General features: G+C 43.0%; 1 protein-coding gene across 2 annotated transcripts in view; it reads right to left on the minus strand.

Annotated features, from left to right (window-relative positions):
- Nucleotides 1-4318: 4318 nt before the first annotated feature.
- Nucleotides 4319-12576, minus strand: part of APBB1IP (amyloid beta precursor protein binding family B member 1 interacting protein) — a 122061-nt gene continuing 113803 nt past the window's right edge. For both annotated transcript variants that reach the window (XM_066280611.1, XM_066280610.1), the window contains exons 14-15: nt 9693-9796; nt 4319-5175 (exon numbers count right to left, since the gene is read on the minus strand). In XM_066280611.1, the coding sequence (XP_066136708.1) occupies nt 4657-5175; nt 9693-9796 (623 nt within the window). In that variant the 3' untranslated portion in view covers nt 4319-4656. The remainder of the gene's footprint in view (nt 5176-9692; nt 9797-12576) is intronic.

Below are 12576 nucleotides of genomic sequence, written 5' to 3' on the forward strand. Positions count from 1 at the left end.
TAGTTAATATCTATCACCATACATGATTTCAAAAATCCATTTCTTTCTTGGGATGAGGACTTTTAAGATTTACTCTCTAACAACTTTCAAATTTGCAATACAGTATTATTAACTAGAGTCACCATTCTGTGAATTACATCCTCATGACTTAATTCTTTTGTAACTGGATAAAAATAGACATTTTTATCCTGGAATTATTTATTAAAGAGGTGTGTTTTTTGATGTCTGAGTTTATTACCATGGGGCAAAATTGCAAATGAGGAGGCAGCATAAGCTGGAATCAATCCCCTTGATTTGGAAAGACTGCAAATTATTGACATTATTTTATTTTTTTGTAAATATTTTAGAAAATTACAATCCTCTTACTGCTGTGAATCTTAAAATTGTCAGGATACATATGTAGTCTTTGTGACACATATTCACTCTCCTGTGTTAGCACAAAACTAGCACTTAAGAAACTTTCTGTGGAAGAATAGAAATTTTAAGTAACAGCTGTAGTTGAAGTTTTAGTACAATGTAAAATGTGTGAACATTTTCAAGCAAATTTAAAACTTTCCTTGTTGTTTTAGAAAATTAGAAAAGTAATAATGATCCTGAGGAAGAAAGTCTATATTTATCTACTGAAATCGTTCACCAGGTCCGTCTTCTCCAGCAATTCTGCGGCGTCCTTTCCAGAAGCATTCTGCTGTCAAAAAAGCAGGCTATGTCTCTCCTATTCCTCCCTGGGCTAGAGAGCTCAGAGTAAGCTGCTCGTCTTAATTTGGAAAAAATACGTGAAAGATTACTTCTCTCATCTAACTTGACATAAAATAATCCGTTTGATAAATTCTAAAGTTTCTGTAAATCTAGAGCTTGATTCAGGTCATCTACATTTTGATGACAACACTGAATCTCATAATAATGATTATATATAAAAATACCTTTAGCTAAATAAACTAGACCTATTCTTTGGAACATTGGTGTGATCATTTTTGTTCTAATTAATAACTTTAATAGAATAATAACATGTTTTTGGTAAACTATAAGTTATTCTCAAGAACTAAATTTTTTTTTTTTAATTAAGTGAGAGGTAGGAAGGCAGAGACAGACTCCCACACTAACCCCAACCAGGATCCACCCAGCAAGCCTCTACCAGGCGATGCTCTGCCTGTCAAGCTGCTGCTCTGTTGCTCTGCAACCAAGCTATTTTAGAACCTGAGGCAAGACCATGGAGCCATCTTCAGGACCCAGAGCCAACTTTGCTTGAACCATTTGACCCATGGTTGTGGGAGGGAAAGAAAGAGAGAGATAGAGAGGTGGGAGGAGGGGTGGAGAAGCAGATGGTTGTTTCTTCTGTGTGCCCTGATCAGGAATCGAATCTGGAACTTCCACATGCCGGGCCAACACTCTACCGCTGAGCCAATCAGCCAGGGTTTAAAAAATCTTGACAATGTTTTAATAACTTGTAATTCATCTTGTACTTACTATGTACCAAGTACCTTGGGGGCACATCTAATAAGTATAATAATTTAATTGTACTCCTACAGCTTTTTTTGTGTATTATACTAATTCTTATTTACCAAAGAGCATATAGTTTAATGAATCTTGTTTATCATTCAACTAGCTTACTATCAATGCATGTCCAATCTTGCTTCATCTACACTCCTACACACTCCCCCCTTGTCCCTAGTTAGTTCTTTTTCGTGTGTGATAGAGACAGAGAGAGACAGAAAGAGGGAGAGATAGGGACAGACAGACAGGAAGGGAGAGATATGAGAAGCATCAATTCTTCGTTGCAGCACCTTAGTTGTTCATTGATTGCTTTCTCATATGTGCCTTGACCAGGGTGGAGGGGGGAGCCCAGCCAAACCAGTGACCCCTTGCTCAAGCCAGCAACCTTAAGCTCAAGCTGGTGAGCCTTGCTCAAACCAGATGAGCCTGCGCTCAAGCTGGCGACTTCGGGGCTTCACACCTGGGTCCTTCGAGTCCCAGTCCGACACTCTACCCACTGTGTTACTGCCTAGTCAGGCTTAGTTACTGTTTTAATTGAGGTATAATTTGTATATCTCAAAGTATTTTAAAATTCCCAGACATTGTTTCATTTATATTTCTGTATGCATCTCCAAACATTAATGATTTAAAACACATGTACACAATACCATAATCACCTTAACAAAATTAACAACTAACCCTCATGCATGAAATGGAATAGCCAGTTTTTAAATTCTTCCTATTGTTTTATGTTATCGCCACCCTTATTATTTTAGTTGTTTATTTGCATTGGGATCCAAATAAGTCTGTACATTAAAATTAGATGATAAAAATTACTTTTGATATCTGGCTACAGTCACCTATGTCTTCTTTTCTTGCAATTTTGTGATTTGTTTTGGTGAAAACCAGGTACTATATTTTGTGGTGTTTCCCAGTCTGCGTCTTGCTAGTGACATCTCTGTGGTGTATCGTGATGCTATGTCCCCAGTGTTTCTGCAAATCTAGAGCTTGATTCAGATTCAGATTTGATTTATTTGGTAGAAATATTTGGCATTAAGAAGCAAATGTCCTCTCCACTAGCCCTCTTTTAGTAAAGTATCAATAGCCATTGGCAATCAGCACCTTAACCCACTGATTCAATACAGTTGCAACTGATGATCATCTGATCCTATCAGTCAGTTATTAGGGAATCTAGAGAGGAACACTTTCTGTCGTTGGTTATTTGGTTATCCTGGGATACAGAAGGCAAATGAGTGGGTTCCCAGGCAGGCCTACCAAAGACAAACGCTGGGCCTGATTGTTAGTGTCAGTATGAACTTTTGAGTTTCAGCATATTTTATATGTTATATAAGTGCATTTATTATCCTTACAGAGGTACAAAGTACCCCGTGTTTGGCCAGTGAGGTTCTATTCATATTGGCTGCTTTGAATATGCTTCTAGAAGTTTTTGCTAACTTCCTTGTTTTCCTGTGTGATATGAGGTTCCAGGTTCATCCTATTTCTTATCTTATCCCTGGAATCAATGACTAGCAAAGTAAAACAAAAAAACTATTATTGATGTGCTAAAAAAGGAAAGAAAATAGAATCACATAAAATGTTCACTCAAAACCACTAAAGGCAGAAAAAGAGCAGAGGACAAATATAGGAACAAGGAACAAGGGCAAACTAGTAGAAAACAGTAACAAATACGGCAGATGTTAATCCAGTGATACCAATGACCCCTTTAAACATCAGTGGTCTAAACACACTGTTAGGTAAATAAGTTAGTAAAATTTGTGTTATTTGGTTTTGCTCACTTTTGCTTTTAAAAATGGCCACTGACCATGTGATTGTGTTGCTCAGGTGATACTGTTAATTACCTTCCTGCTTGGGAAGGGGCTTGGTTATACTAATGTGTGCTGGAGGAGAGGTTTCCCACCAAAAGGTTTTAAGAAGAAGGAAGAAGGAGGAGCTAGGAGGTCAGTTTCTACAGAGACCACATTGTTGCAGAGGAAGCAGCCATGATGTCCAGGTGCTGAAGGGGAACAGAGGTGAGGGGCTTTGTGAGCTCCACTGAGAACTGCTGGGAGCCTTTGGTTCCAGGAAAAACTGGAAAGATTCTCTTGGTTGTGGAACCAGAGAACATGTGAGTGGGTTTTGGTGCCCTGTGTGTTTGTTTTTACTCGCCTGCCAGTTGCAAGGCTAGAATAAAAGCTATGACCCACCATATCTTGGCTCTGCAGTTTCATTACCATCTATCTGAATCAAATGAGAACCTGCACATGCCAGGTGGCGGCTGTGATAGCCGAGACTACTGGCCTTACACACACCAATTAAGAGACAAATGATCAGAATGGATCAAAACCCAATACTATTTCTAGTTTGTCCCCTGAAAAGGAAGGCTGCATTGTGAAGAGAAGTTAGACGTGGCTGCCATCAGCTCTGTGGGGTCTAGGTCAAACACAGTCAGACACGATTTCTTCTCTAAGTTGAAAATATGTTTGAAGTGACACTTTTTGGGTCTTTGTTGAAGCCTGTGACAATCACCTGTCCCTCTCCCCATCCCAATGCTCAGGTCCTATTCCTCTTGAGTCTTCCTGATCCACAGGGAGGGTCCCAGTACCTCTTTTGTCAGGGTTCTGCAATGAAAGACTGGACAAGGAATGACCCTTTACTCACCAGGGGCCAATGTTCTCTTTTAGAGAATTTTCCTCTTTGCTTTTTCTGAAAATTCTGAAAGTCATGGAGTTTAAGATGGAAACTACATGCAAGACTTTAGAAGGCAGAGGGTTTTGAAAAGATCAAGTGTATTATAAAAAGTGCGGACATTGCATTAGAATTGCACACTGACAGTTCTAGAAACAACATCTTCAGGAAAACAATTTCAAATTTTTATTAATTTGATGCTTCTGAACATCATAAATGAACATAAAATGTCATTTTGGTTAACTTGGCAGGCCAGAGAAATTCCACTTAGTGGCAATCACAGGAAAGATATGTACATTTAGGCAGATACTCTAAATTCTCTTAGGTGTAATGGTTGTGAATGTACTTAAGCAGCAGTGAAACGTTTTTACATCACTCCCTGTCTGAATACTTCGGTATGTTATCCCAAATGACCCAGATGTTGCAGAAACAAAGAAGCAAAAATGCACCTGAGGTTAGGAAAGCTTCTACCTATCACATAAAGATGCCTGTGTGTCTCCCTCAGGACGCGTTGCCTCTCTTCTTCTGCAAAGCTTTCATGAGATCTGACATGAAATCCTGCTCCCCGCCCCCACCCCCTCCCCCGCTGGGTGGTCCTAGGTTCTCTTGCCTCTTTGGGGGAATGGGACGTCTTTTGGCGGCAATGGGCGGTGGCCTTGCGCATTCGGATTCGGATTCTGGGGCAAGGGCGGGTGGGGGTGGAGGCGGGGGTGGCAAGTACCCCAAATCCCCAGCGCCCGAAGGCGGAGGGGGAGGCACGAAGTCCGGTGGCTCTTCGTTAAAATCCAGGGGTGGTGGTGGGAGCTCTTCGTCCTCCAGAGGAGGGGGTGGCGGGGGTGGTGGCAGAAAGTCATCTGGTGGGGCTGGGAAGGCGGTGCCCTTGGCCTTGGGCGGGATCACTGGGCTGCCACTGGTGTCTGAGGACCGCCGCACGGGTGGGGGTGGCGGCAGGCTGGACTTCGCAGGGTGATGGGCCCTGGGCGCTCCTGAGTCGTGGTTCACAAGGGCTGGCTTCCCGTCCTTCAACAGAGCCAGAGCAGCATTATTTACACAGCCACATGGATGACATTCCCAATCCCACTGCCATGTGAGATCTGGCGGACTGAGGCACAATCTGCCCCTACCTCCCCCCCTTCCCTGATCCCCCCCAGTCCCTGAGCCCCGGAGGTGGTTGACGAGCTCATATCTGCTCTGGGATTGAAGAATGACTCCAAGAGGCCTTTGCCATTATTCCCCGGGGCACTAACATACCAGGACCCATGTAAACGGAAGAGTGCACTATTCAAGGATTTGTATGGTATATTTAGACTCTATGCGAATCTCCTCAGGACCACTGTTATCTTTAAAAGCGCTTTAGTGGGACAGGGGTTACCCAGTAGAGAAGTTGCTTAAGGAACTCAGGATGGAAGCAAACCTGCTCTCCTGCAAGTCCCACTTATGCCTTGGTTTCCCAGAAAGCCCCCAGGTCGCCAGCACATGCACCCATAACGTTTCTTTCCATCTGAGTTGAGCTGGTTGTGCTCGGTAGTCAGGAGCAGGTGTCTATGCAATTACACTGCTCACAAAAATTAGGGGATATTTAAAAATGAATATGAAACAATAAAAAGAAGCATTTGATTTTTTTTTAATTAAAGAAGAACATCAGAAAAGCAAACGACAAGTCAAAGAAAGTTATTTGATTATGCAAATGAGATGCAACCTTAGTTATCGTGATTGAGAAGCAAGTGACATATCGGTGGGGTGAACAGAAGCATGTCAGACTGGACCAGAGTGCCACACATTTACTGTTCAGTAGGGTGTATGGTCACCCAAGACTGCCAAAACACACTGACAGCCATGGGGCAGGACAGGGTCAGACTGTCCAGCAGTTCCTGTGGGATCCTCTACCACTCTAGCTCCAGGGCAACCTCCAGCTCAAGAAGTGTTGTGGGAGGCACTGGACGGTTTGCCAGACGTCTTCGCAGTGCATCCCAGCACGTTCAATGGGATTCAGGTCTGGAGAATGTGAGGGGCCAGTCCATGCATTTGATTCCTGCCTCCTGAAGCATGTTGTTGACGAGATGCACACAGTGGGGTCTGGCATTATCATCCATGAAAAGAAAGTTGCTTCCAACAGCTCCAGCACAGGGTACCACTATAGGGTGCAGGACCTCATCTCGATATCTGACAGCAGTCAGTGATCCGTTTCTGATGACGTGGTTGGTACGACCATCAGTGCTGATGCCAGCCCACACCATGATTCCACCACCACTGAAGCAGTCCCTTTATCACGTGAAGTGTAGATTTTCCTGTGTTCCTTGTTCGCACCAGATCAGAACATGATGATTGTCAGGCTGCAGACTGAACCGTGACTCATCAGAGAAGAGGACAGTTGACCACTCGTCACGGGTTCAATGACAATGCTCATCAGCCCACCTTCTATGGGTTCTACAGCATTTAGCAGATAACAGAATGCCTACCATTGGTCGCTGGGCCTGCAGTCCAGCACGATGGAGCTGATTTCGGACTGTCTGGGTGCATATCCGTCGTCTAGTGGCAGCAAGAAACTGTCCCCACAGTTCTGTTGCATTGCTGTGCCTGTTCCTTCTTGCCAATAAGGTCAAGTATCAGTCATCTCTTGCTGTTGTGGCAGATGGGTGACCCTGCCCTCGTCTTCTTCGTACTGTGCCAGTCTCTTCAAAGCGATTCCACAGTCTGCTAATCACACTTTGGAATGTTCCAAGTGCTGTTGCCACTGTCGTCTGTGTTTGACCAGCTTTAAGACATCCTATGGCTCTCCAGGCTTTGCATTCGGCAAATCGTGTTGCAGGGGCCTTGCAAGGGCTGGGAAATGGCAGGATGTGCACTTTCAAGATCAGGGAACATGCAGATACTCTGGTACTTTCAGCCTTTTGTATAGTGCATTTTCACCAATGAAATAAAAGTTGGTTTTGCATCTCATCTGCATATTTGAACAACTTTCTTCAACTTGTCATTTGCTTTTCTGATGTACTTGTTTAATAAAAAAAGTCAAATGCTTTTTTTAATCGCTTCATATTCATTTTGAAATATCCCCTAATTTTTGTGAGCAGTATATTTTCCCTTGTACCCATACCTCAGTGGCAGAGAGGTGGTTAAGGAGCGTCCCGAAATCTTCCTCAAATCACAAATGTCCTATGTTGATAAGCACCAAGAAGGTGGAAGGGGAAAAGAAAGGCTAGCTCTCTCTGGGCTGCAGTAACCTCTGTGTGAACCTCAGCAGAAAGCCTGTCTCTCCTGACAGAGAACGTTTCCTCCAGCATGGTGTTACCTTTCCCCAGGACTGGGTTTTGAGGGAGGAGACAATGAAATACTTGTTTCCTCCTACAAAAGCTTCAGGAGATGTGGCGGTGGGTGGAGCAGGAATGTGCACATCTGTTCTATAGTTTCAAGAATTTACCTTTTCTTAGCTGTGTGAAAGCCAGCTGGCTAATTAATATCCCTTATTATTATCTGTCTCATGGTTATGATGAGATCAGATGAAATAAATGTGACAGATTCTGAACAGAAAAATCGGGATGCGTGTGCCATTGGAAGGAACCAGAACATCACACTGGGCCAAAGGCTAAAAGAAGCATAGTCCTTCATCTGTCAATGGGTAGAATAAAAAATAATAAATTGTATTTATATAATGCAAATTTCCCGGAAATTTCAGGCAGCTGAACCGAATCCTTCTGCTTTAGGGACAATTATCATAGCAATTTACATTAAATCAGGCTTTCATTTTCTTTCTTTCTTTGCTTAATAACCTCTTACCACTAAAAAATTCATTTAGAAGGATTTTTGTTTTTCCCTAAGAAAGTGCCTTATGATAGAGTTTCTGCTTTATTTACTTTATTTGCTTAATGTGATACGCTAATTGGTGATGTATTTTTTAAAAACTTGTGAACAAGCAGCTGGGGAAATCGGTGTGCCCACGTAGTTGAGTGATTCTATCCTGTGATCCTTTTTATTGCTTTCAGCATTTTAAAACGTGTGCTTCCAGCTGGCATCATAGGAACCATGAAAATAGTAGCTGAGAGCACACTGCATGGTGAGATGTCAGAAACACAACTTTCAAGTCTACAATGGTTTTCAAAATTTATAAGAAGTTTAATAAATACAAGATTTAGTTGTTTCCTCCACTGGCTGATGGACAGAATAAAAGGTAGAAATGAAATGAAAACTTTCTGAAGGTGCAATTATTTGAGGTTGTTTTGAATCACACATGGCAGGTATTCAAGGAAATTTCTATAGTAAACTAACATGTGAGCAATTGGGCTAGTAACTAAATTCCAGCTTTTAGTTGTTTTTAGATAGATTTGAATGAATCTTCATTAGGCCCTGGCCAGTTGGCTCAGTGGTAGAGCATTGGCCCGGTGTTTGGATGTCCCAGGTTTGATTCCCAGTCAGTGCACACAGGAGAAGTGACCATCTGCTTCTCCACCCCCCTTCTCTCTCTCTCTCTCTCTCTCTCAATCTCTCTCTCTCTCTCTTTCTTTCTTCTCCTCCTGCAGCCATGGCTGGATTGGTTCCAGTCCCTCGGCTGGGTGCTGAGGATGGCTCCATGCAGAAGGATTCGGAAGCGTGCCTCAGCTGCTAAAAATAGCTCGGTTGTGAGCATGGTACCAGACAGGCAGAACATTGGCCCCAGATAGCGGTTGCTGGGCAGATCCCGGTCAGGGCGCATGTGTGAGTCTGTCTCTCTAACTCTCCTCCTATCACTTGGAAAATAATTTTAATGAATCTTCAATAATATTTTTTACTGAAAACAACAACAACAAAAAGAGTTATAGAGAATGTTACACCAATTTGGATATTATTTTTAAATGTGTTTTTTTTCTCCACCACCCTGAGGAGGTATGTAGAGCATTAAGAGAAAAATAGAAAATGCACATTTTTATAGTGAAATCCTTTCAGTAGTAGTCTTCCAATCTGGGTTTGGGGCTCTGTAAGCATTTAATCTAGGGCTTCTGACTAACTGGTTGCTCTAATTTGTCCAGAAAAAAATAAGTAGAAAATCCCAAAGGCTAAAAAATTCAGGAGCTACTTAGGGAGTGCTAAAGGCACTTCTCTCAACCCAGAAAATCACTTCAGTCAAATAAATGTAGCCAAATTAAAAATAGTTACCAATTCTCAGCACTAAAATAAACATCTTATATTTTCCCAAAGCAGTATGGCAATAGTTGGTTTTAACTTCCTATTCTAGCCTGTATAATTTTAAGATAAAAAAAAAGTAATAAGGCAATTACCTAAATGAAGTTATAGTGATGGAAAGTTAAATTTAACAGGGTGACGATGATCAACAAGAGTACACAGGTTTCAGATAAACATTTCTATAGCATCTGAACAGTTGATTATGTTGTACAGTATACCCATCACCCAAAGACCAATCATTTTCTGTCACTGTATTTGTCCCTCTTCCTCCCCCTCCTGATTTTCTCTTTTTAAAAGAGCCATTGTGAGAACACCGCTGATGGTTTAGGACATGGGTTTCCAGGTGACTTTGGTAGAACTGTGCCAGTTACTTGCTGGCCTACCTTAGTTGTGTCACCGTGTCTCTGGGCCTCTCCGGGAACGGCACTCACGGAGCGTGCAGCCTGTGGGACCTGACCGTTGGCCTGGGCGGTGCCTGATGTAAGTCCTGAGAAGACAAGAAGAATGGGGAAGACATTTCAACATTCTTGAAAGCTCATCTGAAACTATAGAGCAGTTTATATCTCCAATGCAAAAGAGGGGTTCATGGGTATGGTCTGGTTAACTAGAGCCTTGCGCAAAATCCGAGGTTTTAGGTCAGCACTGTGTGAGATTCAGTAAATGGTTCAGGAGAACAAAAGTGTAGGTGGCCTGGGGACTCCTGAAGTGTGGCTGGCATCTGAAGAAGGGCAGCCTTGGTGGGGACTGTGTCCTTAGCCTGTGGGGTCAGAGTTGTACCACAGTACACCTGTTGGTGTAAGAATAGGGGACCAGAGCATGCATGGAAGAGGTGGCCCTTGTCAGGAGGTGCCGTAACCAACACAGCAGGATCGGTGCAGGTGATTGTTGGGGTTGGTGGCGGGAAGTTAAAGGAGTTCCCTTCTGATGGCTCCATTTCCTCTGCTGAGACTAAAGGAGTTGGAGGTTGGGAGCTTGAGGAGAGTGAAGAACACCTAAAACAATTAGGAAAACTAAAACGCTATATTGACTGGAACAGGATTCTTCAACATGATTGACATTTGGGACTAGAAAGCTCTTTGTGTATGTGGGCTGTCCTGTGCATTGTAGTAGAGGCAGCATCCTACCCTCTCCACGTTAGATGACAAGGTATGACATCCAGAAATGCTATTAGATGTTGCCAGTGTTTTCTGGGAGTCACAGTCTAGAGAAACTGGTCTAGAGAAATGTAGTAAGATTCACAGGCAGTATTAGGGCCCATCTGTGGTTGATGGCCACTAATGTGTGGAATCAATGTCGACTGTGTGGACAGCCCTCTAGGAGGAAAGGATGTTCCAGCCCCTCTCCTCATCCTAGAGTCTCGTTCCTCCTTTCCTCCCCTCTCCTCCCCCTCCATATTTACTAGCAGGCAGCATCTCTTTGGGGTATGGGCAGCCACTTTTGTCCTCTTCCTTTCTCCCTTCATCCTATCCTCCTCCGTTACTCCCCCTTTTCTCTTCCTCTTTTTCTTTAAACGACTGGCGTTGTAGTTGCCTTTGGCTGAGGCTGGTGTTAAGACTGAGACTTGGGAAAGAGGGATGTCCGTTTCAGTCTTTGTATTTAGAGCACGAGCTCTAGTTTATCCCACCAGAGAGACTTGAGTTAGGAATTATGTATGCTAGCCCAGCTAACCAAGAGGTAGAATTCTATTTTTGTGTTCCTGTGTATATAACTCTTTTTCTTGGGAACTCCCCAGAGGGATGCTTATAGCTGGATATGGTCTCTGTGGGTACCCTGCTATAACAGCACCTCACAACATCCCCACCCCCCATGACCTCTGGCAAATACACAGAATGAAGGCCCTGGCAGTGAGAGTACAGTGTTCCATTTCCACCCCAAGTGGAACTTGGGTGAAATTCAAAAGTAGATGGAAATTCAATTCTGCAGGACCACCCAGAGTCAGCATCAGACGGCACAGGTCTGAGGGCTCAACCCTCACAAGATGTCCCTCATGTCAGTGTCTGTCACCCGAACTTGTTCTTTTTTTTAGTGTGTGCATGAAAAAAAGACAGACAGGAAGGGAGGTCAGACAGCAAAAGGTTTTAACCCTCTAATCTGGTGCTTTTATTTTTCAGTGACCAGCCCTCATCCTATAGCCCACCCTGAGTCACCTCTTAGCATAACAAAGACACCTCCATCACTCAGGAAATTCCACGGGCTACTGAAGCTGTGTCAGAAACTGAGGCTGGAGACCAGCCACAGCCTTCATTGAACCACAGAAGATGGTTTGTGAGCTGAACGTATACAACTTATGCCAAAAGCAACTCTGCTGAGATCGGACTGAACGTGAGTGTGGCTCTTCCTCGTGGACGGACCTGCGCTTCCTGACAGAACCACGGGACCTGTCTGGGCACCAGTATGGTTGAACAACACACTAGCGGCTTAATTCTGGGAAATGGCTGATATCCTCAAGGTGTCCCAATTGTTCTAAAGCAGCTCAGCACATAATTAAATAGGTGATGAATCAGCTTCATAAGAGGTGGAGTGATACTTGTGGGAGATAACTAGGAAAGTTACAAGACTTGGTAAGAAATACAACCGTTTACTAAAGCAAGTGATCCTAATTTCAGAGTAAAAGACTCAAGAGAAAAAGATTTCTTTGGCTGTCTGGGAAGGAAAGGGATCCTAGAGTTCCCTCAATGTCAAAGAACTTAGAACCTATGGCTCACCCTCAGTGAGTGTGAGTTCAGACCAGTGGTGGGATTCAGCCGGTTTGCACCAGTTGAGCAGAACCGATACCTAATTTTTTGTTGACTTTGGCAAATCAGTTGTTAAAATGGCACTTGTAATCAGGGTTCTCTCTAAGGTGGGTGCCTGGGCAGTCATCCAATGTGGAAATCACAAATTTACATTCCTTACTCTTTTTTAATGTTCATCTGTGCGACAGCATATTCTAAGTGCCCGTAGTAATGCTCATTCCGTCCATAGGGGAGAAAATTTGCAAATGAGGATGCTGATCAAGGAGCAATACGGAAATATCTTAAATAACAGTTTTATTGTTTTTTGTCAGGTATTATTTCATATTTTTTAATATTTTAAACTCTTTCTCATAATCTAGTTTTGTGTACCTGTTGTTCTTATTTAAGTATTAAATGTATGAAATAATTAACTACCTTTTGGTATATCTTTTTTTATACTAAGATGGTCATTAGGGCAGAGGATCAGTTATTGAATTATTTGAAACCCTCCACTGTTTCAGGCTACAGTATCTGCCCTAGATAGGGACGGCAG

Source organism: Saccopteryx bilineata, chromosome 5 (genome assembly GCF_036850765.1).
Source record: "Saccopteryx bilineata isolate mSacBil1 chromosome 5, mSacBil1_pri_phased_curated, whole genome shotgun sequence".
NCBI classification, from domain to species: Eukaryota; Metazoa; Chordata; class Mammalia; order Chiroptera; family Emballonuridae; genus Saccopteryx; species Saccopteryx bilineata.